Source organism: Xiphias gladius, chromosome 2 (genome assembly GCF_016859285.1).
Source record: "Xiphias gladius isolate SHS-SW01 ecotype Sanya breed wild chromosome 2, ASM1685928v1, whole genome shotgun sequence".
In the NCBI taxonomy this organism is placed as follows: domain Eukaryota; kingdom Metazoa; phylum Chordata; class Actinopteri; order Istiophoriformes; family Xiphiidae; genus Xiphias; species Xiphias gladius.
In genome coordinates, this window is record NC_053401.1 from 1,424,385 (window position 1) to 1,451,449 (window position 27,065).

Consider the following 27,065-nt stretch of genomic DNA (forward strand, 5'->3'; position numbering starts at 1 on the left):
GATGTAGGAGGGCCTGGGATTGTGCTGCTTTGGCTCTCTGGAGAAAAAAAAAAAAAAAAAAAAGAATAATAATCAAACCTGACCAGGACATGCAACTTTTGATCATTTTAATGTCCTAACATGTTTTTTTTTCTACAAATTGTGTCAGTGATTTACTTCATATCAGAAGAAATCCCTTGCCGTGCAATATCAGTCGATATTTATGTGAAGTTGTCGTGTGGATGTAGACTTTGGACAAACTTTCTGGTTTATTTTTGTAATGATGTTTTCCTGATTTCTATTTTTCTAAAATGATAAGACAGATGAGGGGAGAAAAAAAAAAATCACCTGAATACATTTAAGGGAGAGAGGACGTTTGGTTGTTGCTAAGAGACGATTTGCCCAAGTTTAGTTTTCCTCAACTGCATCCCCTCCTGCTCTGACCAGGGCCAAAGCCATAGCCTATCTCAGATAACAATGCATCAGGCGTTTTAAATTCACCAGGGTCCCTAACAGCAAGATGCATTCAGGGTCTCAACATCTGGAGCCGACACCACAGGCTCCTCTTATCAGCTCATCTTAGCTGTTGGATTTTTTGAGTGATGTTTTGGTTTCTACTGTATGTTCAGGGGCTTGAATCTGAAGTATTTAGTATATTCTCTACCTTTGTGTGGCCTGTTATTCTTGCTGTTATTTTGTACTTCGTCCTACATATCAATCAAGCTAATATAAGTGGCATGAGTTTGTGTGCGTGCAATTGGCAAAGAGTGAATGAGTGCCAGAATGGGAGGTGAAATACTGTGAATTCTGAAATAAAAGGGCAAATAATGGCCACGTCTCATACAAAAACACCAGATCCAAAAGGAAGGAAGGGAAAAAAAATAGATGAACGCGCCCTCAAGCTCAGAAAAAGATATGCATTGCAATATTAATCTTACTCTGTTTTGTGCCAGAGATGGTTTAAGACACGTAATTTGGTGAGTCTGCTGGTGCCCTGCCCTGCTAATTGCTCGCCCTGTTACCTAATGCTGAGTCACTGGAAACTCGGCCCTACCAATCTCCCATGTTTTACCAGAACATACCTAATTCTATACCAAATCACAGAGCTAACCTTTTTGTTTTTTTAGTGAAAAATACACTAAATACCCAATAATCTTTCAACAACCTAGGAGATCGCTAACCAACAGTAACTGCTGTTCTGAAGGTATTTCCTGTATCCTCAAAGACTCCTCTAACCATTTGGATTAAAAAAAAATATTATCTGTTTCAAAATTTAAAAAAATAAATAAATAAATAAAAAGATTTGATTTTTAAATCAGTTTTGCAAGTGCTCAATTTGAAAGACATGAACCAAAATTTTGAAAGTTTTAATATGAGTAATATTTGTTTATAATGATGTTAATCTCTTTAAATCCATATTTTTATACCCAATAATACGTTTTAGTTTAATGCATCATTTCTTGCACCGAGCAACGAGAGGGAGGAAAGAGGGTCAGAAATTGGGGTTAAAAATTTTGCAGCAGATTAAATGTATATATATTATCCAGATGTTAGAAGAGTCTTTCAGGATTCATGGATTCATGTTCAGAACAAGCTTCTGGATAGGAGTGACGATGTCAGTCTGTTGGTTTGGTCCAGACTAAAATATCTAAGAAAGTATTGGAGGGAGTGGCAACAAACTTTATACAGACATTCATGGTCCCCAGAGGAGGAATCCTACCGATACTGGTGATCCCCTGAGTTTTCCTCGAGCGCCACCACAAGGTTGAAATGTTTGGTTTTCAGTTAAACATCTCAACCACTGTTGTTAATTTGGTTCAGACATTCATGTTCCCCCTCGTGATGAATTGAAATAAATTCGATGAAATCTCCTGACTGATGACCAAATACCTGAAAAACTAACGACTAAATTTGTGTTAGATTTGTGCCTTGTTAGCTGCTGTTCGCAGGTAGCTCATCCCGAATACGCTTCCTGCCGCCGTTAGCTTATCTCAGTCCGTCAGCTCTGCGTATCTGGTCTAGTCTACGGTCACGGTCTAGAGAACAGGAATACGAGCATGGGTTTTCATTCTGACCTCTGGGTACAAGATCGGGCCAAGAAAACTGTGAGCACAAAGGTGTGGCGGACAGCTCTGAAACCAGTACATGGACTTTGGTGCCCCCCCGTTACTGTAGGTAGTAGGCAGTGTATCAGGCTGTTTATCAGGCTGCCAGAAGTAAAAGTCCTATTTATTTTTGCTTTTAATAATCTATAGTGACTGGCCTTGGATCTGGTCCCACTTTCTGGAAGGGCATTAAAAGGTAATTATTAGAAATAATAATCTAGAAATGGAAATAATAATTACGAGACACACCTGTTTCAAATAAAGGCCACTATTTGAGAATTTGCAGTATTTCCGGTTTTATTGTTTCAACCATGTTTTCTGCAGTTGTGAATCGTGTTGCGTGTATCCTCGAAGCTGCTATCCCTGTACCGTGTAGATCGGAGATGTCCGGCCTTATCCCTGAAGTCCTACAAACATCCTCCATTAGCTCAGCGTATACCTCACACACACACACACACACACACACTCACACACACGCACACACACACAAACACTCACATACTGTATTTATTTTATAGGCTCATCAGGCATATTGATTTCAGTTAAATGCATCGGTGGTACACTTGATACTGTTTGTACCTTTCAGGGAATCGTCATTTTCACGCTGACTCGCTGAACCGTTTTGTCTCGTGTTTCCCGCCGAAGTAGGTTTCTCTTGTTACCCGTTTGAACTAAAGTGCACCTCTGCTCCTTCAACCAAACCAAGATGGCAACTACCCCAGAGGTTGACGCGGCCCACGGCGGAAAGCGTGCGTGGACACCACACCGCCCAGATGTGACGTTTAAGCGTGTGATTCCAAAACCGTGCGCATTAACCTGCTGCCGTGTGAGAGCCTGGGTTAAGTGTTAGGAAGACAGGGACTAGCCATCACCACGAGACACACGCACATCCATAAACTCTTTGCAAGTGCAAGGGAACAATCGTCCGCACGAGAAAAACCGCTGTCGTGTTCCCCGTTCTTCTTTTATTCCACGTGGATGTTTCGAGCGACCGACCCGGGGAAGATCATTTGTGCTCCGGTCACGTCCGTATGGTATAAAAGAGGAAGGCGGAGTGAGAGAGCAGCGTGACGGTGCCGTAGACGTATAAACCGGTTGAATTCTGGCTGGTTCTCGCAAACCGAGCAGGTCCTGCATTTCCGTCAACCGTGCTGTTCGGGGACCGGAAACGTGTCTGAGAAAACGAAACGGTCCACGCCAAAGCAGAGCGAGTTTTGCATGTGGCGTGAGAGTTCGCCCGGCTGGAACTGAGGGGCCTAGAGACCAGAGGTACCGGATCAGAAGTAGCTCGCACCACGTCTCGAATGTGTTTGTTGTTCAGAACCTCCACCCCTTGAATGCGGGGTCACACGGAGGCGATGTCGTCTACACACGGGGATAGAGTTTTCGGGCACTCTGTCCCAGGACGGCGGTCGCAGCGTCGCGCTCGAACGCTCAACGTGAAAGGTGGCGGAAGTGGCCGCGTGGAAATGTAAGAAGGGAAAGTTAGAGGGAGGGAAGTTCGGTCCAGTCACCGCACGAAGCGGCGTCGCGTGTGGGGTCGTGGGTTTCGGGAAGTTACAGAAAGTGTTTCCGAAGCTGTTCGAGCATCCGACCAGCGGCTCCGACTGATCCGCTTGAGCCCGAACCATGAGAAAAAAAAAAAAAAAAACGCCCCCGGAACAAATTTCACCAAAGTCAGTGGACAGACTTTCGGCTGTGTCGTGCATCTCTCTCTCTCATTTTACAGAAAGCAAAGATAAAACTGACACATTATTTTTGAACGAGAACGTGACAGAAACTGAGACGACACTAGAAAAAAAAAAGAAAAAAGACAAGAACCCGATAAAACCTTCGGTGACGTGCTGCACCGGTGGGGGGTGAGGAAAATGTCACGGTGGGTTTCCCTCTTCGTTTGGTTGAAGACACTTGGTGTGAAGACCTGCTGCACTAAACACTCACTGGGATACTGTTACGTACTGTCGGGATATAGGAGTCTTGACGTATCTTAGAAATCAAGGAACCCGTTGGAAGGTTTGACTCGGGTTTTTTTTAATAACAACAGCAGCATCTTTTTCTGTTACTGGACCGTGACCGTAATGAAAAACCCTTGGAGGCACAAACCGGTGTCAGTCACGGTCCAGGATTTCGTTTCAGTCAAATCCACATTTTTCAACGTTTCTTGAAAAGCACCTGTTTGTGGTGTTTTTATCTTTTATTTTTTATTTTAATTGCATGGTTTTGACTGAATACAGCCCTACGATGTTGTGTCCTGCCAACAGCAGCGGAGGTCGTTCCCCTTCTGTGTGGAGTCAGTAGACTTTGCTGCCTGTGAGTGTGAATCATCCCCGAAGCTGCCTCCGTCCATCAAGTACCTTTTTACTGACACCCGCTCCCCCAAAAACAACGCTGCCAAATTGGTCTGAATAAGCCAAAACTTTCTGACGTTCTCTGTGTATAAGTGGTTTAAGTGTATCACATGTTAAACCTCGTCCCGTTAATGTCACGTTGTGTTTTTAACAAAAAGACTCCTGTTTGTTCAAATGTTCATATATGCAGAAGAGTTATGAAATAAACTGGAACAAACTCAACTGTGGCTGTTTGCTGTCGATTGAGGTGGAAACGAGGGAGGTTGTGTTCGGTCGCTCTGCCACTTGATGGCGCCATTAAGTTGCACACGCATAGTTTGATCCATCTCAGCAAAGTGGAGCTGGTCAAGATCAGATCCTCGACGACCGGAGCACAGAAGCAGAGCCGAGGACGCCCACGCCATGTCTGATGATAATAATAATGATGATAATGATAATAATGATACATTAGCTGAAGCGGTATCATTGAGAATTGGGCAGTTTTAGTCGCTTATTTGCATTTGAACATTTCATAGGGTCTCACAGCACTTGTTCTTATTTCCTAGTTCACGTTAGATTTAATTTTTTGGGGTCACGTTTCCGGGAAGAATAAACTGAGCCTTGAGCCTCTGACTGGAACCAAATGTTTTTTTTTTTTGTCTCCTTCCTGCACATTTTTTTTTTTTTTTTTAGTCCTCCAGAACAACAGGGGGCTCTGTCTCTTTAAAGACTCGCACATCAACAGGATGACAAACGATTTAAACCTCGACTGGCTCATGAACTGGGACACGGACGGGGAAACATTCACCATGTGAGAGTGCAAACACTAGATGGCGCCGTTGGCTGATGTCGGTCTCTCTGGGCCTTGGTGCTCTTTGTCTGATTTAGTGATGGAGGCTAAAAATGATTTTTATTGCAGGAATAAACGTATGAAAACTAAGTTACAGGGGTCAAGAGTCACGCAGGTATATTATATACATATGTATGGCGGTTCCCAAAACTCAAAAAACAGGTTGCACACGGCATCTGTGTCTGTTATGTGAACGTTTCTGGCTCCAAATAGCAACGATTTACCTTTAAATCAACGGCTAAACGTCTCCGAAGAAAGCTACCGGTGCCAGAACACAGTACTGAACCGCGGGTGTTTTTAAAACCGGGGGCATCCGAGTCCAGATCACGATTACACCAACACGTTTCCGCTCGTTACTATTCACTCACTTTTATTGGGCGTCTTTACCCGCCTTTGTTATTGAAAATGATCTTCAATGAAAAATATCTGGCACTTGAAACGATGTTCGTTAAAATCAGGCGGACATGTTAGAGGCCACTGCGGAATTACTGATTAACAAGAGAAAAGCAACGTGTGTCTTTTATTTTTGCGGTGTTTTTTTTTTTGTTTTGTTTGTTTTTAGTAACGCATCGTGTGTTTTCTGTACCCACCTACTGAGGGTAAATCACGTCTCCCTTCACTGTCTCCAACCCGGTAATAGGCTCACGTCCATGTAGAGCTGCGTGACCTCCCGGGTGCAGCCACTCTGTGACGCATTAACAGCCAGCCAATGGCGGAGCGGGAACAGCACAGTAAGATTTGCATCTCTTGGGTTTAAGAAGAGCCGGCGCCCCAGCATAGGCACTCACTTGCTTGAGGAAAGAGACTCTGAAACGATGCCTGAACCAGCGAAGCCAGCGCCTAAGAAGGGCTCCAAGAAAGCCGTTGCCAAGACCGCCGGCAAGGGCGGCAAGAAGAGGAGAAAGACCAGGAAGGAGAGCTACGCCATCTACGTGTACAAGGTGCTGAAGCAGGTCCACCCCGACACCGGCATCTCCTCCAAGGCCATGAGCATCATGAACTCCTTCGTGAGCGACATCTTCGAACGCATCGCCGGAGAGGCCTCCCGCCTGGCCCACTACAACAAGCGCTCCACCATCACCTCCAGGGAGATCCAGACCGCCGTCCGTCTCCTGCTGCCCGGTGAGCTGGCCAAGCACGCCGTGTCCGAAGGCACCAAGGCCGTCACCAAGTATACCAGCTCCAAGTAAACGTCCCGTCAGCCTAAACACAACAAACCAACGGCTCTTTTAAGAGCCACACACTTCGTCTATGAAGGCAAATGCTCCTCAGTTTAGTGGTGGTAGTGAAAATATAATTCAGAATTCATGATTTATAACTAAATTAGTACTTAAACTGCAAAGTTGAATGAAATGCAGAGATAAATGACCGTAGTGCATAAAATCAAATTGGTAAGTGATACATATCGTCTATTGCAGGTGTTCAATTCTAGTCGTTACTCGTGTAACATGCAGTTGACGGATAATCCGACTGGGTTGGCCAATTGTTAAACACATTGCTTGGGGAACTGTGGAAATAAACAACTTTAATTACATTACCAGAAATTTCCTGTTTTGCCAATGCTTTAACGGTGATAGAAAAATGCTGCCGCCGAGTAGAGCATGTGGTTCTCAATTACGTCCGCAAAACACAAACACCAACGCGCTCTTCTTGGGAATCATGTCCTTATAGGGACAATTATATAAACGAAATGAGTGGAATATTTCAGTATTGCATTAGTCCATGTTGGTGCTAGGGTAAATATTTGCTTGAAAGATTATATAACCGGAAATGGCAAATTGACAGGCTGGGCCGTCTTCATTTACGTCCGCAAAATGGGTTCAAATAACGATGTTCGCGACTCCAGCTTTAAGTCTTTCTTCGACACAACCCATAGCATAGCACAATGAGTGGTCGCGGAAAGGGAGGCAAGGGACTCGGCAAAGGAGGCGCCAAGCGCCACCGCAAAGTTCTCCGCGATAACATCCAGGGAATCACCAAGCCCGCCATCCGCCGTCTGGCCCGCCGTGGCGGTGTCAAGCGTATCTCCGGCCTGATCTACGAGGAGACCCGCGGTGTCCTCAAGGTTTTCCTGGAGAACGTCATCCGTGACGCCGTCACCTACACCGAGCACGCCAAGAGGAAGACGGTGACAGCCATGGACGTGGTCTACGCTCTCAAGAGGCAGGGCCGCACTCTCTACGGCTTCGGAGGTTAAATCTTACACCAGCTCCCAACAACACAACGGCTCTTTTAAGAGCCACTCAAATCCTCTAAAGACACCAAACTTGCCTTATGTACTAAGTTACAAACTCACACTCGCCACTACACGTTTAACACCTTTGTATCAGAAAAGCTTTTTACCGTAATTTACTTTACACAGTACTGTTGATTGCATTACTTCTCACTATCCCACTTGTAACCGATAAAATCGGTGGTGCACAATTACATTAAAGCATATACAAATAAAATGAGCGACTGCCAGTGTGTTTAGAATTTGAGTTTGCCTCCCGACCTTAACGGCATAATGCGACAGGTGCTCGAAATGATGTGTCACTCAATTTACATGTACTAGAAATATACCTTATATCTGCATGCCTATTAGTTTCAAGGTATTATTTTTTTTTTTATGCCTGCTAGAGTGTTACAATATTTGGATCAATGCTTCCAAATTCTGCAGAGGGGAAAACAAAAACCCCTGTTGCCACAAATAGAATGTTCGAAAAACATGGTAGTCGAGTTTGAAAAGAGACGTATTAAGCCTTTAGTAGAGAAGGAGTGCGGTATATTCACGGTATATTGTGCGAACATTGAGCTGCACTAGAGGATGTGTAGCTTGAGAACGTGATAATATTTGCTGGTGGTTTAAGCAGCAGTTCTTGATCTACATAGAGCATTGTCGTAGCGGAGGAAGAGTGCTTTTAGGAAAGAAGTGTGTGGCTCTTAAAAGAGCCGTTGTGTTGTAAGATGTGATGGAGCTTAAGCCCTCTCTCCGCGGATACGGCGGGCCAGCTGGATGTCTTTGGGCATGATGGTGACCCTCTTGGCGTGGATGGCGCAGAGGTTGGTGTCCTCGAAGAGGCCGACCAGGTAGGCCTCGCTGGCCTCCTGCAGGGCCATGACGGCGGAGCTCTGGAAGCGCAGGTCGGTCTTGAAGTCCTGGGCGATCTCCCTGACGAGGCGCTGGAAGGGCAGCTTGCGGATGAGCAGCTCGGTGGACTTCTGGTAGCGACGGATCTCCCTGAGAGCCACGGTGCCGGGCCTGTAACGGTGAGGCTTCTTCACGCCGCCGGTTGCGGGAGCGCTTTTGCGGGCAGCTTTTGTGGCCAGCTGCTTCCTGGGCGCTTTGCCACCGGTGGACTTACGAGCGGTCTGCTTGGTTCTTGCCATTATGAGCGACTCTCTACTGTTTCCTCCACAGTAAAAGTTGTAGTGAGTCTGAGCTATTAGTGTCTCGTTTATATAGCCTGAACCGGAGCGCTGGTAACGCTGATTGGTCCAATGTGTGCACGTGATCAGCAGCTCGTCTACAAACCATTCTTCAAGATTTCAACACGTTTAATTTGTTCGTTATATTAGTCACATAAAACTGTAATATAGTTAATAATTGTGCATAAATCTTCAAATAATAGCTATATATTTATTAATGTGAGACTAAATGTTTATTTTAGAAACCATATCGGCAAACAATCATTTTTTTACCACCACCACCACTACTATAAATGTATGCTGCTATAATATGGAAGTAATTAAAATAAAGATGCTGCTTTTATACAACAGTTTAATGTCGCTGCAGCTTGTCCAGTCTGTGGTGTTGGTAAACGGCCTAAAATGCGGGCGTCCGGGCAGATCGGCTAGAATTTACCTCACATGTGCCTGTAGTTACTCTTTTTAAGTTAAATCCATCAGTGGTCAAGACGCATCTTTTGTGTAGCTACTAGTAATATTATCGTGTGCAGCGTCAAAGTCGTGAATGGTTGTAATGTGGACAAGGTCAGTCGCCTTTATTGATCCCCAGAGGGGAAACTCGGGTGTTGCAGCAGCACAAGGGCAGAAATAACTACAGATACATATATATAAAAATAATTAGAAGTGTATAGACTTAAAAAAACATCTTTATAAAAATAAATAAGAAACTATACACTAGTTTCGAGCACTAAAAGTACAACACTTATAACCTGTGTGTGTGTGTGTGTGTGTGTGTGTGTGTATATGTGTATTAAACTAATAGTGCGTTACTGTCTCAAGTGAGGTGAATAAGAGTTGATAGCAGGAAAGTAATGTAACTGAAACCCAATATGGACTCAGGAGAATGGGGGTAAAAACATATTACAGTACTATTAAGTACTAATACTGGGACAGTTGGTTTAAACTTGGGTTAAATAAACTGGTGCATCAGGAACATGTTCAAAAGAAAAGGAGTGCACTGATTTCTATAAAGATATTCACGAGTAGAAAACAAAACAAAAACAAAAACCTATCTGCCCTAATAAAACAGTATTTACAGATATAGAAATGGTTTATATACATGTGTACACACACACACACACACACACACACACACACACACACTAAACGTACAATTCTAAACAGGAAATTGTTCTTCAATGAAATACTTGGGTGGCTCTTAAAAGAGCCGTTTGCTGGGTTAAGTAAAGTTTACGACATTTACTTCTTGGCTGCCTTCTTGGTGGCCACCTTCTTGGCCTTAGTGGCTTTGGGTTTCGCCACCTTCTTGGCTGCTTTCTTGGGTGTAGCCGCCTTCTTGGTCACCTTCTTGGGGCTCTTTGCCGGCTTCTTGGCCGCCGCTTTCTTGGCAGGCGCAGGTTTCTTGGCCTTCTTCGGTGTGGTCTTGGCTGCTTTGGGCTTCTTGGCGGCTGTTGGCTTCTTAACAGCGGCGGAGGGTTTCTTCGCCGCCGCGGGCTTCTTGGCCTTTGCCGGGGCGGCTTTCTTCACTACCTTCTTGGGCTTCTCAGCGGTCTTGCTCGCCTTGAAGGATCCGGAAGCTCCGGTTCCTTTGGTCTGAACCAGGGAGCCTTTCTCGACCAAACTCTTCACGGCGCGTCTAATGTGGGCGCTGTTATGCTCCACATCGTAGCCCTGAGCGGCCAGCGCCTTCTTCAGAGCGACGTAAGAAAGTCCCTTTCGCTCCTTGGAGGCGGACACGGCTTTCAGGATCAGCTCGCTGGCGCCGGGTCCAGACTTCTTGCTGGGCTTCGCGGCTTTCTTCTTCGGGGCTTTAGCCGGAGTGGCCGGGGCGGCGGGTGCAGCTGGGGCGACTTCTGCCATCGTGTTGTCGAGTAACCTCTACGAAGGAGTCCGATTAGACTGATACACATTTCCCTGCAAAGAGAGGAACTTAAACACCCCATGAGAACCGTGGAGACTCAACTCAGCCTGCTGATCGCCAGTGCGGCAGGAATACAGGAGCCACTTGTGTTTTCTCTTTACCGATAAATGCATAAAATACACATTTGGTGGAAGTAATAAAGTGAAAAATTCAATCGAACTGATAGCGAAGGAGTTCCTCCTCATATGGAAATCATGGAAAGCTTAAGACTTTTCTGTAATTTGTTTGGGAAGCGTTTAAACCTCTCCGTTGTGCCGCCGTATGAGGCATCGCTCCGTGTCTTTTCCCTGTGATTTCTCTCCTAAATGCTCTAAAAAACATCAGAAGCCCAATTAAAAGAGTTTGACAGCGAGAGAAGAAGTTTGTTCAGAGATCTGATGTAAAAAAATTAAATTCTAGCGGATATTTTTTTATTTATCAGGGGTTATTTTGGTGTCTGCAAACACACTGATGTTGATGGAAGCCACTGGCTGAGGCGCTTCCTGACACAGTGTGTGTCATCTACTGACCCAAGTTATTCTTTCTGAATTCATAAGAGAATCATACCTGAATCATAGTTAGTACAATCTGAAAGGTGTAAGACCCATAGGCCCTGTCACCGCAATGGCACAAAAGCTCTAACACAGTCCCGGGCTTCCAAAGGTGACGGATGGGTCAACGCAAGGCGTCAGTTTCTTTCTCTATGCTCTCGTTCTCTGATTTTTGTGGAATATCAAAAGAAAAGCCACATCACAAAAACCTAGAGAGGCCTCTGAGTTCTCAGAATAGCTATGATAAACATGCCATTAATGTAGTGAAAGAAGTGCTTTAGGATGTAAATAATTCATATTAAACCCGGGCATATTTGTTACGATGTAAGTACAGTCTGTTTCCCGTTTATGACACTAAACCTGCACCGCTGATTTAATCAGGTGGAAATCATATTAGAAAGGCCCCTCGGTAACAACATGATCAGTGTAATCAAGTTAAACACGTCTCACACGACACGACCATTACAACCTTGATGAAGATAAGAGTTTTATTAAAGGGCTGTTGTATTACACTAAATTGCTATTGGTGTAATTGCATATAAACTTGAGTGATCTTTGGCCTAAAGAAGACCGTGGCAAAATATCAAACCCCGGTGACTGACAGCTATTATGTGGTTTCACTATAAAATATATATTTTTAAAATGCTGTAGGCTTTGCCATTTACATTCTGTCTTTGAGGGCGTGAAATACAGAAAAAGTCATTTTTATTTGAACCCATCTTGAGCTTTCTGTCCACATTTAAGTGGAGCTCAGGTTTTGATATGAAACACCACTGTTTGTAATGGACTACCGGAGATCCTTTACTTAGGTAAAACAATGTGAAAATAGTCCATTACAAGTAAAAGTCCTGCATTTTAAATGTCTGGTAAGTAAAAGTATTATCGGCGAAATGTAGTTAAAATGATTTAAAGTAAAAGTGCTCGTCATAGAGAATGTCACAGTGTTTTAATATTTTTTACAGTACATAATTTGATTTTTATTATTGGTTCATTTACACGTAAGCAGGATTTTAATTTTCTTGGAGCTCATTTAACAGCTTTATATATTTATATGCTGAATACTTTAATCAATAACAAATCATATTGTCTAAAATGATGTTTTATACCACATGTAAAATTTTAATCTGCAAAATAACCTGTGACTACAGCTAATTGAAAGTGCAATATTGGCATCTTGAATGCAGGTGAGTATAAAGTAGCATAAAATAAAAATACTCAGGTAAAGTGGCATTACATGTACCTCACAAATGTGCTCAGTTACTTTCCAACACTAACGATCCTCCCATTAAGTGTATAGAAAACATGCCCGTCCAGTAGTATTGTTATATTGTTATAATCTATATTGTTTTAATTTTTATATCATTGTATTTTCAAATGTGTAACACCTCCTTGGGTATTTAGAAAATCGCTCTGTAAAGAACATGTATTATTATCGTTATATTTAATATTTGGTAGCAGTCAGGTTGTTTCAAAACAAATCTACCGGAGTGTACGAAAGCTGCTCCTTATGGCAGATGTTGGGTTGTTTGTCACAAACACACGCCAACAGAAAATTTAACACCGACCTCTTCATCGCGGTCGTGACCTAATGCCCAATGCACGTCAGTGGAAGTTCCAGCTCAACACAATTCAAGGAGGCAAATGAAATGAACACAATCTCAAGGCCTTTTTCTTTAAGAGCTAAAGACCTGGTAAAGCTGTTTGAAAATTCAAGACAGAATGCAACATCTGTATGTCTTTTGTTAAATTTTCCAGGTTCAAGAAGCATCAATTAGTTAAAAAAATTCTCAGTGATGCTTTATACACAAATCATGTATATTGTCTAACTGTTGTATATAGTTTGTCAATGTCATTGCCATAACCCCCCCCCCCCTTTTTTTTTTTTCTTATATATTATTGTATGCTTTCTAAGGTTTTTGTGCACTGGCTCTTGCTGTGTACATACATATCAAATGTTTCTGAGCTGATCTAAAAGAAAAGTGCAGCTGAACTCCGTTCAACGAGGCATATGATTGACATCATGTAAAAACACAATATTATATAAAATTCTGTTTTGTTTGCATGTCCAGCTTACCTAGAGCAAAGCACAATATTTACCCATTGAGAGTCAGTAAAAGGAAATGTGACGCATTTAAATAGACCAAAATGGGGAGGAAGGCTGAAAGTCGTTGTACATTTTGTGTTTCCTTTAACGGCCACGTACGATTGGGAAAATGGCTTCAGCTGACGTGAAATCGTTTCAAATATTTTCCTTGCTGATGCAAAAATACATTTGTCAGTGACTTTCTTAACTGCGTATGACTCAGCTGATGAGATATTTATCTAGGTGTACCTAACAAATTGGCAGGTGAGTGTATCTGTCACAGCAGTCCTTTGGATTTTTGGTCCTCTATTTTCTGATCAGGTGTCTGACAAAAGGGGTCTATTATTATTAATAATATCATACACAGCTGTGACGTGGAAATTAGACGATGATTACGTGGTTGAATTAAAATATTGAAACATTAATTAGATAACAATCACATTTTATATGGGTGCTGCACTAGTTTATATCAATGACAACAGCTTGTCATTAATAGGGCAGCATATTAAAACAAACCATATTGAGAAGGCATTTTGCCTTGTTTTGTTCTTATTTTTTTCCCTCTTGTTGTCTTTTGTAGTTTTAGTTTTCATTAAAAAAAATATATGCTTACTGTATTAGTTATATTAGCAGTATAAGTAAAAGACATCTCTACTTCTTTCACAGAGTTGTTGTGCATGTATCAGTATAGAGGTGATCAAAGGTAACAGATATGAATCAGTGTGAAAGCAGAAGGGAGACCTAATTGACATGTAGTGCATCGTCATATACACTGTCAGGTATTGCGCTACACTCCTACTTAGGCCAGAGGCGCGTGAATCACGTGCATACGTGACACCTTTTTGTCATTGTGATTTTGCTTAAATCTTTAAATTGCATATTTGTTCACTACATTGTTCTCTTTAACATTTATTTGTCACAAATCAAGGAGAATAAAAACTAAATCTAGCTTTTAAATGTGATTGATCTATTTTACAGTTTTTCCATACAGGCATCCAACTCCCTCAGTGATGAACCTGTTTGTACTTTATATTATTTAACAGGGACAGTGTGCATTAATGAACATTGCTGTAAATAGGCCACATTTAGCAAAAGGTCTATTTTTTTAATCTGTAGCCCTTGTTATAAATCCTATATCTAAAAGAGACAGAACATTCTTTCTCTAAAAAAAAGAATATAAAATCACAATAGTAATTAAAAGTGTTTATAAGCATGTAGATCAACAATAAAAAGAGAGTACTAATGTTGGCAAAGATATACACATCACTTATATGCCACATTGTGGGGTACTAATTAAAACATTCGACTTAGATATAAAGACTATGATAAAGGCAAAGCACTTTAAAGTATATGGCACATTTCATTATAGGTAAAATCAGTAGGTTTTTACCTTATTGTACTTGTCCATGAACAGTAACGTGTACAAAAGAACACGATAAACAGAAAAAAGGAGAAATCCAATGCAATAAAGTAAAAGACAGTCACTAAATCTATGCCGGAGAAAATATTAAGTTTTTTGGCTTAATATTGTGTGTGAACGCAGTTGTGATGTTGTCGGTGTCTCCCACGAAAAAGGAAAAAAATGAAAAACTACGTTCATGGCGGATAAAATTTTGTATTATTTTTTTCTGACTTTCCTCTGCAGCCAGTAGTAAATCCCAGTGGCACGGTTGTGGTCAAAAGGTAGGTCGGAAATATACTGGGGAGACAAGCCATCAGGTACCTTAAGGGTGATTAGAAATGTATTCTATATTGCACTGGGAGGAAAATTATTTGATTCAACTATTATACTTTACGGTGGTCCAACAATTTTAAGATTAAAACATATTTACTTTACAGGAGCCATGTCGTCCTGGGATAAGCACAGCACAATATACTGACCTCATACGAATATGAGCAGCCTACATATAATGTCCAGGGAGACGGAACATTTTAGAGATATATATACACTCAGCTTCACAGGTATAAGCATAATATACAAACATAAACAAGCATGACCCATACAAAGCAAAATCTACATCTGTGCACCAGGTCAGTTAAAACACTACGCATCTAATTCAGTTAACAGATAAAGTCTATAATCCATGTCAAGTATGAGGATTTGATCTATCTCAAGTGTTTTTCTCATCTCCTATTCACTAGTTCAGAAATATATTCAGAAAAAGGCAAAACCTTTATCCACAGGCACTACTACCAGCTCTTCACAGGCCTTGGGCCACATGATCAGCTCTGGTTTAGGTTTGCTACAGCAGAGCAGTTGAGCAGATCTTCCCGAAGTAAAAAATGAAATACATTCAATAAATCAAATGAAATGGCCATTTCATGTGTATTTGCTTTAGTGACAATGAAACTGTTTCAGTCCTGGCTCAAGTATGAGTGAATTCTAAGGAAGAATAAAACAAATGACATACACAGTGACTGTCTGCCATAGTGGGTGTAAGGTGCCCTTCCAACTTTTGAGTGTGTTTGCAGATGCCAAACTAACCTCTGTTTAATGCAAAATACATGACAGTGGCTGACTGTTTTTGCTTTGAACCTTTGAACAAACTTCTTCTCTCGCTTTCAAACTCTTTTAATTGTGCTTCTGATGTTTTTTAGAGCATTTAGGAGAGAAATCACAGGGAAAAGACACGGAGCGACGCCTCACACGGCGGCACAACGGAGAGGTTTAAACGCTTCCCAAACAAATTACAGAAAAGTCTTAAGCTTTACATGGTTTCCATATGAGGAGGAACTCCTTCGCTATCAGTTCGATTGAATTTTTCACTTTATTACTTCCACCAAATGTGTATTTTATGCATTTATCGGTAAAGAGAAAACACAAGTGGCTCCTGTATTCCTGCCGCACTGGCGATCAGCAGGCTGGGTTGAGTCTCCACGGTTCTCATGGGGTGTTTAAGTTCCTCTCTTTGCAGGGAAATGTGTATCAGTCTAATCGGACTCCTTCGTAGAGATTACCCGACAGCACGATGGCAGAAGTCGCCCCAGCTGCACCCGCCGCCCCGGCCACTCCGGCTAAAGCCCCGAAGAAGAAAGCCGCGAAGCCCAGCAAGAAGTCTGGACCCGGCGCCAGCGAGTTGATCCTGAAAGCCGTGTCCGCCTCCAAGGAGCGAAAAGGACTTTCTTACATCGCTCTGAAGAAGGCGCTGGCCGCTCAGGGCTACGATGTGGAGCATAACAGCGCTCACATTAGACGCGCCGTGAAGAGTTTGGTCGGGAAAGGCTCCCTGGTGCAGACCAAAGGAACCGGAGCTTCCGGATCCTTCAAGGCGAGCAAGACCGCTGAGAAGCCCAAGAAGGTAGTGAAGAAAGCCGCCCCGGCAAAGGCCAAGAAGCCCGCGGCGGCGAAGAAACCCTCCGCCGCTGTTAAGAAGCCAACAGCCGCCAAGAAGCCCAAAGCAGCCAAGACCACACCGAAGAAGGCCAAGAAACCTGCGCCTGCCAAGAAAGCGGCGGCCAAGAAGCCGGCAAAGAGCCCCAAGAAGGTGACCAAGAAGGCGGCTACACCCAAGAAAGCAGCCAAGAAGGTGGCGAAGCCCAAAGCCACTAAGGCCAAGAAGGTGGCCACCAAGAAGGCAGCCAAGAAGTAAATGTCGTAAACTTTACTTAACCCAGCAAACGGCTCTTTTAAGAGCCACCCAAGTATTTCATTGAAGAACAGATTTCCAGTGTTTAAATGTTACATTTGTACTGTGTTTGTACTAAATGACTTGTATATTTACATGTAAATATTTATGTATATTTGTTTGGGAGCTGAGATCATTCCTCATGTGCGGGTGAATATACATGTGATTTTTCTTTTTTTTTTATAAGAAACAATGCACTCCTGTGCCTTCCAGCATGTGTATATAATATAGAAAGTAGCGGTCGACATTTTACCAGTCCTTAATCTATCTTCTGTTTTAATGATCTATGATAGACTGCGGCCTGTAGTTGCATGCTGAAGTTATATGCATGGCTACTAAGTCATTTTTCTTTATTTTTTCTCCTCTCAGTTGTGTATTCAATAAATCCCTCCCATTATAATATATGTACACACATTGTGGTTTTTCCCAACTTCCAACTACATTGTCTTTATCAAAAGTAAACGTTTATTTTGCAATTACACTTCTTGTGTGACTTTATTTGCTGTGATTTGGTCGTGACTCACTCTCACCTCATTCACGCTGCAGTTGCACGATTTGCGGTTTCAGGCAGGAGTGAGTGAGTGGGAGGCCCGATGAAAGGCTTTGTGATACATCTGTGTCTCCTAAATAGAAATTACATTAATGACACTATGGAGCGAGTACAATACCAGTTCAGAGTTTAAGTCACTGCAACATCAGATTCACATACAAAGATTTCTGCACGGGACGTGTCATTTTAGAATTTACAAGAATAAACAGAATTGCAGCAGAAAAGTTCCGTATCCCTTTTAGGAATTTTTAGGAAAGATTCACAAGATGAATACATCTCAACTAGGACTTTGCATTTAGGTCCCCTATACTCATTAAGATCAGCTCTTAATCTTCATTAAAATTAATGTTAAAAAGTATCTTATTCAAATTTTATAATATCCTAAGTATTGTTATATTAAGTCCTTTGTTCTATTTTATGTCCTTTTTTGTATTTATCTTTCAGTTCCATCTGTTCAATTCCACTTTATTTTAATTCCTTTATTCTGTTTTTTATAACCCTACACATTCTATGATCGCAAGTACGTGGATCCACTATGTAAGTAGTATTTTTAATTATTTATAATAATGTGACAAAAAAAAATCTGTGACATCTTATTTTTGAAGTTTCATATACTGTAAGGCGGAAGTCTCTTAATTGCTACAGTAACATGACGTACACTCTTGTGATTGGGCGATCACACAGAAGCTGTACCTGACCAATGAACGACCAGATGGTAGCAATATAAGTAGGGCTTCAAACATCTCTAAACATTTTCACTTTGTTCTTCGAAATAGCAACATAAACAGATATGTCTGGACGCGGTAAGACCGGTGGTGGAAAGACAAGGGCAAAGGCCAAGACCCGCTCATCTCGTGCCGGGCTCCAGTTCCCCGTCGGCCGCGTTCACAGGCTGTTGAGAAAAGGCAACTACGCCGAGCGTGTCGGGGCCGGGGCCCCCGTCTACCTGGCGGCGGTGCTCGAGTACCTGACCGCTGAGATCCTGGAGTTGGCCGGGAACGCCGCCCGCGACAACAAGAAGACCAGAATCATCCCACGACACCTGCAGCTGGCCGTCCGCAACGACGAGGAGCTCAACAAGCTGCTCGGCGGAGTCACCATCGCCCAGGGCGGCGTGCTGCCCAACATCCAGGCCGTCCTCCTGCCCAAGAAGACCGAGAAGGCCGTCAAGGGAAAATAAGAAACTCTCAATACATACACCTACTTCAACGGCTCTTTTAAGAGCCACCCACGTCTACTTTAAGACCTCGTTCCTTATTCTAACAGTCAAGCTACGCATTAACGTTAACCTCATACTACATAGATCTACTCTACATCTCATTAACCTACAACCTGAGATACCGGGTACCAACTACTTCTCACTGATGCAGAAAGTCACAACAATTTCCGGCAAAACTTTGTCCAACACCCGTCCTAAAAACTCAACATAAAATCACATCCTCACTATTGTCGACGGGACCCCTAACAACGAGGTCATGCCCGTCCGTGTGAGCTCAACTAAGAGGCTCCTGAATAGCTGCGGTGTAAACAGGATGTGGCCGCATGTTAAACGCTTATTAAGGAATTTTCAAGTCTCTCAGCCAAATAAAATGATAAACACTGGCTCATTCTCCCCCGATTTGGCTCGGACCGGCTGGGGTCTTTGACCCAGCGACTAAACTTGTTGTAGGTTGCGGTTGCATGCTTACCAAATTACAGCTTGTATTAAAAACTTAACCGAACCTCATTCCGTGTCTGTGAGTTGTGGTTATGAAACAAGTCCGGATAGGACACCAGCGCCAGGCGAGAAATCTCACCAGCAATTGGGTCCGTCACCATCCTCCGGACAACGCTCCCGGTTGTCCGCATCAAGTGTCACCGTCTAAACCGGCCGATCGGATGGCAGGTGGTTTGCCGAGCATGCTCGCGTCTCGGGGGGGTTATCTCTTTCCATTTCGGGCTCTAAACTGAAGTTGAGTCTTGTTGAGCTTTGTGACCAACAAAATAAAGAGTGTCTCGAAATGTCTCATCAGTAGCTGAACCAAAGTATCTTGTGCAATAGTGGGACTTTACCAAACATCCGCTTTTGTGTAAAGGTGCGGACACTTCAGCGTGTTTAGGCTCCAGCCCTACTTCATTTGACACCTTTTTTAAACGTTATTTACACATTTATGTATCATACATATTTAACTGTCTTCAGGATGAACTCTCAACGTTTGAGTTCCATTAATTCATCCAGCTACTCGAGTATTTTACATATTTGTGTTACGTGTTTGAACAGAATCAGCTGTTTGTTTGTTTTTTTCCATTCAAGCTCCTCTCATTGGATCAGCTGATGGCAGGAAACAACAGACACAGAAACTCTGTTTAGTTCCTTTTTCTTTTTTGGTAACTATTTTATCAAATATTTTAATTAACATAATCACCTATCAACGGCTGCGCGTTTACTGCCGGTTACTGATTAAAACAAAGGACCAGCTGTGATGCTGAACATTTGAGGATTAGACAATAAGAGTCCGCGGTGGTGCCCCGGTTAGTATTTGAGAGGTCGGTGGGATTGCCAGGGGCAATGTTTCACTTTTATTTTGAAGGATTAGATAGCAGGAAATGCAGCGGCTCACAGGCTCCACCTTGAGAAGCGGAAGTGGAAAATTGGCGGGCTGGGGTCGAGCTGTCTGTCTTCCCTTACGTCCGCGTGAAGGCTTGAAATAACGACGTTCTCGGCTCCAACTCTATTCGTGTTTCTTCGACACAACCCAAAGCACATCACAATGAGTGGTCGCGGAAAGGGAGGCAAGGGACTCGGCAAAGGAGGCGCCAAGCGCCACCGCAAAGTTCTCCGCGATAACATCCAGGGAATCACCAAGCCCGCCATCCGCCGTCTGGCTCGCCGTGGCGGTGTCAAGCGTATCTCCGGCCTGATCTACGAGGAGACCCGCGGTGTCCTCAAGGTTTTCCTGGAGAACGTCATCCGTGACGCCGTCACCTACACCGAGCACGCCAAGAGGAAGACGGTGACAGCCATGGACGTGGTCTACGCTCTCAAGAGGCAGGGCCGCACTCTCTACGGCTTCGGAGGTTAAATCTTACACCATCCCCCAACAACACAACGGCTCTTTTAAGAGCCACTCAAATCCTCTAAAGACACCAAACTTGCCTTTTATGTATTTAGCTACAAATTCACACTCGCCACTACACGTTTAACACCTCTGTTTTACAAAGGCTTTTCTTTAATTTACACAGTGCTATTTGTTCTCACTAACTAGGTTTAATAAAGTAGCACTCCAATTCTCACAAAATCGGTGGTGCACAACTACACTAATGCATTTACAAATAAATTCTAGACATACTAGCATTCGCTCATTTTGAGTCTGCCTCCCAACCTTAACTCCATAATGTGGTCGCCGTAAAACTACACTGCGACAGGTGCTCGTAATTAGGTAGTGTCACTCAAACATTTACATGTACTACAAACTCATCTGCACGCCTGTGTCTTAGTCTCAAGGTATTGAAGATCAGCCGTGCCCCTTGAATTTAGCAGACACGTACCGTATAAGTAAAGCTTTTTTGTTTAGACCTGCTGGCAAGAGGGCTACAACATTTGGATCAATGCCTCCAAATGTTGTAGCCCTGAATCAGAGGGGAAAAAGAAAAAAGGAAAAAAAAAAAAAAACCGTTGCCACAAATAGAAATGTTCGAAAAACATGGTAGTCGCGTTTGAAAAGAGACGTATTACTCCTTTAGTTGAAGGAGTGCGTTATATTCACTGTGTTGAATGTGCGAACATTGAGCTGCACTAGAGGATGTGTAGCTTGAGAACGTGATAATATTTGCTGGTTGTTTAAGCAGCAGTTCTTGATCTACCTAGAGCATTGTCGTAGCGGAGGAAGAGTGCTTTTAGGAAAGAAGTGTGTGGCTCTTAAAAGAGCCGTTGTGTTGTAAGATGTGATGGAGCTTAAGCCCTCTCTCCGCGGATACGGCGGGCCAGCTGGATGTCTTTGGGCATGATGGTGACCCTCTTGGCGTGGATGGCGCAGAGGTTGGTGTCCTCGAAGAGGCCGACCAGGTAGGCCTCGCTGGCCTCCTGCAGGGCCATGACGGCGGAGCTTTGGAAGCGCAGGTCGGTCTTGAAGTCCTGGGCGATCTCCCTCACCAGGCGCTGGAAGGGCAGCTTGCGGATGAGCAGCTCGGTGGACTTCTGGTAGCGACGGATCTCCCTGAGCGCCACGGTACCGGGCCTGTAACGGTGAGGCTTCTTCACGCCGCCGGTTGCGGGAGCGCTTTTGCGGGCAGCTTTGTGGCCAGCTGCTTCCTGGGCGCTTTGCCACCGGTGGACTTACGAGCGGTCTGCTTGGTTCTTGCCATCGCGGTTACTTGTTCGTTTTACGGAAACTGAACATACTGAGAAACGCGGCGGATGTCGCTTTTATAGCCTGAACCGGAGCGCTGGTAACGCTGATTGGTCCAATGTGTGCACGTGACGTAACCGATCATTTATTGGTTGAAAGACTTTTGAAAATTCAAACTGTCCTCTCGGGGCAGTTGGTCTTTGTTTAGTGAATTTCAGAAGCTTTGGAACAATCAAAACGTTTTATTCCAACTTGTAATAAAATATAGAAATGTAGGAATCACGACTGATATATTATCAATGATGTAACTGGGAGGTAGAAGAAAAAGAAATGACAAGATCTAGAAGAGGTGTTCCCCATTAACTGCAGAAATGTGTATAAATAAGTAAATATCTCCCATTACATGCCCAAAATATGAGCATCTTTGTAGAGTAGGGATTTTTACGATGTACGGCATAAAATTAAGTGATGATCTGAGGCGCTTAAACAAGAATAGCACGTACAATTGTATCAGAATTGGTGTGTTATGTGTCACACTGTATTTTAGACGAGACGTGTGTAGATTTAACTAATTCCTCTGTTAATTAATTTATTAATATAAGTTTACTTATTAAGCCCTTGGTCATTACACTGGTTGTCCTATTCAGTTTTCCAGTTATTGACTTATTTTTCAACAACTGATTCATTCAAATTCAATTAATTTATAAGTTAGATTTGAACTCTCTCTCACACACACAAAAAAACAAAACACACCTCATCCACCAATGAAAACAAGGAGATGGTGCATTATTTTAATAGACATGTTGACAAAGCATGTAATGTACATTTTCTTTCTAAAACAAAGCTGTATATAAAAGCAGGTTTACTTATTAAACCACATTCTGAGTATTTATTAGTTTGTTTCTCATTTTTATATATTCAGTAAAACCACTAAACTGAGGAGCATTTGCCTTCACAGATGAAGTGTGTGGCTCTTAAAAGAGCCGTTGGTTTGTTGTGTTTAGGCTGACGGGACGTTTACTTGGAGCTGGTGTACTTTGTGACGGCCTTGGTGCCTTCGGACACGGCGTGCTTGGCCAGCTCACCGGGCAGCAGGAGACGGACGGCGGTCTGGATCTCCCTGGAGGTGATGGTGGAGCGCTTGTTGTAGTGGGCCAGGCGGGAGGCCTCTCCGGCGATGCGTTCGAAGATGTCGCTCACGAAGGAGTTCATGATGCTCATGGCCTTGGAGGAGATGCCGGTGTCGGGGTGGACCTGCTTCAGCACCTTGTACACGTAGATGGCGTAGCTCTCCTTCCTGGTCTTTCTCCTCTTCTTGCCGCCCTTGCCGGCGGTCTTGGCAACGGCTTTCTTGGAGCCCTTCTTAGGCGCTGGCTTCGCTGGTTCAGGCATCGTTTCAGAGTCTCTTTCCTCAAGCAAGTGAGTGCCTATGCTGTAGCGCCGGCTCTTCTTAAACCCAAGAGATGCAAATCTTACTGTGCTGTTCCCGCTCCGCCATTGGCTGACTGTTAATGCGTCACAGAGTGGCTGCACCCGGGAGGTCACGCAGCTCTACATGGACGTGAGCCTATTACCGGGCTGGAGACAGTGAAGGGAGACGTGATTTACCCTCAGTAGGTGGGTACAGAAAACACACGATGCGATATCAAAAACAAACAAAACAAAAAAACTCCAAAAATAAAAGACACGTCGTTTTTCTGTTTTTATTCAGTAATTCCACAGTGGCCTCTAACATGTCCGCCTGATATTATCAGTCTTTAAAGTGCTATAACAGTTGATTCAGATAGTATCCAGACCCCTTCACTTTAATTTGTTGAAAAGGAAACACTGAAATATCACATTGACATTCAGACTGTTTGCTAAGACACTTGTGGGGCTTGGTAAGAACCCGGTGGTCTCTCCGGGCTGAGCTCCAGAGACGGGATAAACTTCCAGGACACCAATTCTAAGCATCACGAGGAATGCACAAGGAAACCAGACATTGGGCCTGTAGTAGAGAAACTGTGCAATAAAATGAGGAACAATAAACCCAAAGCCAGTGTTTATTAGAATGTATTTGTATATGCTTTAGTGTAATTGTGCAAGTAGTTACAAGTGGGTTGGTGAGAAATTTAGTAAAACTACACACCTAGCGAAAACTAATGCAGTCAACAGCACTGATAAATACTTCGTTGTGAAGGTTCTGTTTAGGGAGGTGGCGATTCCACTTAAGGCCGTTTCATGTAACAAAGAGGGGAATCATGTGAGCGCAACGGCTCTAAGATACGTCAATTCTTCAGTGAGGGGTGAGAATTAGAGCTGCGGTAACGATTCATTGATATTGAAGAAAGAGTGTAAAGCCTTTGTAAAACAAAGGTGTTAAACGTGTAGTGGCGAGTGTGAATTTGTAGCTAAATACATAAAAGGCAAGTTTGGTGTCTTTAGAGGATTTGAGTGGCTCTTAAAAGAGCCGTTGTGTTGTTGGGAGCTGGTGTAAGATTTAACCTCCGAAGCCGTAGAGAGTGCGGCCCTGCCTCTTGAGAGCGTAGACCACGTCCATGGCTGTCACCGTCTTCCTCTTGGCGTGCTCGGTGTAGGTGACGGCGTCACGGATGACGTTCTCCAGGAAAACCTTGAGGACACCGCGGGTCTCCTCGTAGATCAGGCCGGAGATACGCTTGACACCGCCACGGCGAGCCAGACGGCGGATGGCGGGCTTGGTGATTCCCTGGATGTTATCGCGGAGAACTTTGCGGTGACGCTTGGCGCCTCCTTTGCCGAGTCCCTTGCCTCCCTTTCCGCGACCACTCATTGTGATGTGCTTTGGGTTGTGTCGAAGAAACACGAATAGAGTTGGAGCCGAGAACGTCGTTATTTCAAGCCTTCACGCGGACGTAAGGGAAGACAGACAGCTCGACCCCAGCCCGCCAATTTTCCACTTCCGCTTCTCAAGGTGGAGCCTGTGAGCCGCTGCATTTCCTGCTATCTAATCCTTCAAAATAAAAGTGAAACATTGCCCCTGGCAATCCCACCGACCTCTCAAATACTAACCGGGGCACCACCGCGGACTCTTATTGTCTAATCCTCAAATGTTCAGCATCACAGCTGGTCCTTTGTTTTAATCAGTAACCGGCAGTAAACGCGCAGCCGTTGATAGGTGATTATGTTAATTAAAATATTTGATAAAATAGTTACCAACAAAGAAAAAGGAACTAAACAGAGTTTCTGTGTCTGTTGTTTCCTGCCATCAGCTGATCCAATGAGAGGAGCTTGAATGGAAAAAAACAAAAACAAAAAAACGGCTGATTCTTTTCAAACACGTAACAAAAACATGTAAAATACTCGAGTAGCTGGATGAATTAATGGAACTCAAACGTTGAGAGTTCATCCTGAAGACAGTTAAATATGTATGATACATAAATGTGTAAATAACGTTTAAAAAATGGTGTCAAATGAAGTAGGGCTGGAGCCTAAACACGCTGGAAGTGTCCGCACCTTTACACAAAAGCGGATGTTTGGTAAAGTCCCACTATTGCACAAGATACTTTAGTTCAGGGACTGATGAGACATTTCGAGACACTCTTTATTTTGTTGGTCACAAAGCTCAACAAGACTCAGATTTTATTTGGCTGAGACTTGAAAATTCCTTGATAAATTTAGGGATAAAGGTTAATGTGAGGTAGTGTAGATCTATGTAGTATGAGGTTAACGTTAATGCGTAGCTTGACTGTTAGAATAAGGAACGAGGTCTTAAAGTAGACGTGGGTGGCTCTTAAAAGAGCCGTTGAAGTAGGTGTATGTATTGAGTGCGTCTTATTTTCCCTTGACGGCCTTCTCGGTCTTCTTGGGCAGGAGGACGGCCTGGATGTTGGGCAGCACGCCGCCCTGGGCGATGGTGACTCCGCCGAGCAGCTTGTTGAGCTCCTCGTCGTTGCGGACGGCCAGCTGCAGGTGTCGTGGGATGATTCTGGTCTTCTTGTTGTCGCGGGCGGCGTTCCCGGCCAACTCCAGGATCTCAGCGGTCAGGTACTCGAGCACCGCCGCCAGGTAGACGGGGGCCCCGGCCCCGACACGCTCGGCGTAGTTGCCCTTTCTCAACAGCCTGTGAACGCGGCCGACGGGGAACTGGAGCCCGGCACGAGATGAGCGGGTCTTGGCCTTTGCCCTTGTCTTTCCGCCACCGGTCTTACCGCGTCCTGACATTTTCTAGAAATTAGAGTTCAGTAAACTGAAGCAATATACAACTAGTTTGTCTAAACCGCCTTTATATTGCTACCAGCGGCTTCTCACTTTTCGTTCATTGGTCAGATGAGACGTTAGCATGATCGTCCAATCAGAAATGAATACGTAAAGCAGCCGTAGAGATTACGCAGCGTCCGCCCTGCAGTTTGTGGGATTTACAAAATAAGACATGACAGAAGTTTCCGCTGGTCCACAGATTTCTGTGTGTCTGTTTTTATATATTTATATATATATATATTTATAACTACATATAGAACTGCCTTGACAACATTACAATTTCCGTAATTGTACTAAAGCATAGTTTGTTTGTTTTTAACAAAAAATAAATTGAGTATTTCTGTAATGACATTCCTCATGAAAAACTATTATTTACATGCTTACATTTCACTAACGTTTGTACTAAAACCCCCAAGAAAGAGCTACACAAGCTTGTGTCCACACATTTTCATTGAAACACTGATTAATAACATCTTTGACCATCGGAGCAATAAGTGAAGCTATGGGCTCGAGCAGCTTGTCATCAAGATCGTCAACCCCAGGTGGTTTTAAGTCTTTAACGTGAATCCAACTCTAGGAACACTAACTGTCATTAATTCAAAGCCACACATTTTGCCTTCCATAATATGATCTATTAATACATATGATTAATCTGTATCCTTTGGCTTGAAGTGCTTTTTAACTTCTCTATCTTGGTTATGAAATAACTATTCAGATAATTTACCATGTACTTTGGTTTACTTAAAATTCCCCCTGCCATTTCTAAATGAGGTTTGGTAGACTTATTTCCTTTTAATAAACAATTCAAAGCATTCCACAATTGTTTACCATTATTTGTAATTTATTCATGTTCATTTATTAAGCTTTTTCCATAGGTGTTTAGCACACATAAAAGCACCATCCAGTTACCTTTGAAAAAAGTACTCTATATTTTCTAATTGCCAACTGCCTACAAATCCATTAGCGGAGACCACTGCAAAATAAAACTGATCTTCAGATCGTAAATTTTATATTAAACAGATAAATTAAAAAATCTGCCCGGGGTGAGAGTGCACTTTAGTCGCTTTTCACACAATAAAGAGCTGCATCAGAGTGTGCATTTAAACATGTACTAAAGTATTGCCTAAAAAAGTGAGCTCA

General features: G+C 43.3%; 8 protein-coding genes and 1 pseudogene across 8 annotated transcripts; 3 read left to right on the top strand and 6 right to left on the bottom strand.

The window, feature by feature from the left end:
- Positions 1-6,034: 6,034 nt before the first annotated feature.
- LOC120802691 (histone H2B 1/2) lies at positions 6,035-6,557 on the top strand. The gene has a single exon (XM_040150772.1). It carries the CDS (start codon positions 6,077-6,079, stop codon positions 6,449-6,451), a length of 375 nt encoding a protein of 124 aa, XP_040006706.1. The 5' UTR covers positions 6,035-6,076; the 3' UTR covers positions 6,452-6,557.
- A 1,487-nt stretch (positions 6,558-8,044) lies between these two features.
- On the bottom strand, positions 8,045-8,654 carry LOC120802668 (histone H3). The gene has a single exon (XM_040150734.1). It carries the CDS (start codon positions 8,628-8,630, stop codon positions 8,220-8,222), a length of 411 nt encoding a protein of 136 aa, XP_040006668.1. The 5' UTR covers positions 8,631-8,654; the 3' UTR covers positions 8,045-8,219.
- Positions 8,655-9,457: 803 nt separating this feature from the next.
- Positions 9,458-10,557, bottom strand: LOC120802660 (histone H1-like). The gene has a single exon (XM_040150723.1). The coding sequence runs from the start codon at positions 10,527-10,529 to the stop codon at positions 9,909-9,911; it is 621 nt and encodes a 206-aa protein (XP_040006657.1). The 5' UTR covers positions 10,530-10,557; the 3' UTR covers positions 9,458-9,908.
- Positions 10,558-16,120: 5,563 nt separating this feature from the next.
- On the top strand, positions 16,121-17,310 carry LOC120802653 (histone H1-like). Its single transcript, XM_040150709.1, has one exon. The coding sequence runs from the start codon at positions 16,173-16,175 to the stop codon at positions 16,791-16,793; it is 621 nt and encodes a 206-aa protein (XP_040006643.1). The 5' UTR covers positions 16,121-16,172; the 3' UTR covers positions 16,794-17,310.
- Positions 17,311-18,150: 840 nt separating this feature from the next.
- LOC120802683 (histone H2A-like) lies at positions 18,151-19,857 on the top strand. The gene has a single exon (XM_040150758.1). It carries the CDS (start codon positions 18,170-18,172, stop codon positions 18,557-18,559), a length of 390 nt encoding a protein of 129 aa, XP_040006692.1. The 5' UTR covers positions 18,151-18,169; the 3' UTR covers positions 18,560-19,857.
- A 1,198-nt stretch (positions 19,858-21,055) lies between these two features.
- Positions 21,056-21,738, bottom strand: LOC120802675 (annotated as a pseudogene).
- Positions 21,739-22,541: 803 nt separating this feature from the next.
- Positions 22,542-23,142, bottom strand: LOC120796805 (histone H2B 1/2). Its single transcript, XM_040139885.1, has one exon. It carries the CDS (start codon positions 23,097-23,099, stop codon positions 22,725-22,727), a length of 375 nt encoding a protein of 124 aa, XP_039995819.1. The 5' UTR covers positions 23,100-23,142; the 3' UTR covers positions 22,542-22,724.
- Positions 23,143-23,919: 777 nt separating this feature from the next.
- On the bottom strand, positions 23,920-24,713 carry LOC120796813 (histone H4). The gene has a single exon (XM_040139898.1). The coding sequence runs from the start codon at positions 24,496-24,498 to the stop codon at positions 24,187-24,189; it is 312 nt and encodes a 103-aa protein (XP_039995832.1). The 5' UTR covers positions 24,499-24,713; the 3' UTR covers positions 23,920-24,186.
- A 538-nt stretch (positions 24,714-25,251) lies between these two features.
- On the bottom strand, positions 25,252-25,930 carry LOC120802303 (histone H2A-like). Its single transcript, XM_040149981.1, has one exon. The coding sequence runs from the start codon at positions 25,887-25,889 to the stop codon at positions 25,500-25,502; it is 390 nt and encodes a 129-aa protein (XP_040005915.1). The 5' UTR covers positions 25,890-25,930; the 3' UTR covers positions 25,252-25,499.
- Between the last annotated feature and the right edge of the window lie 1,135 nt (positions 25,931-27,065).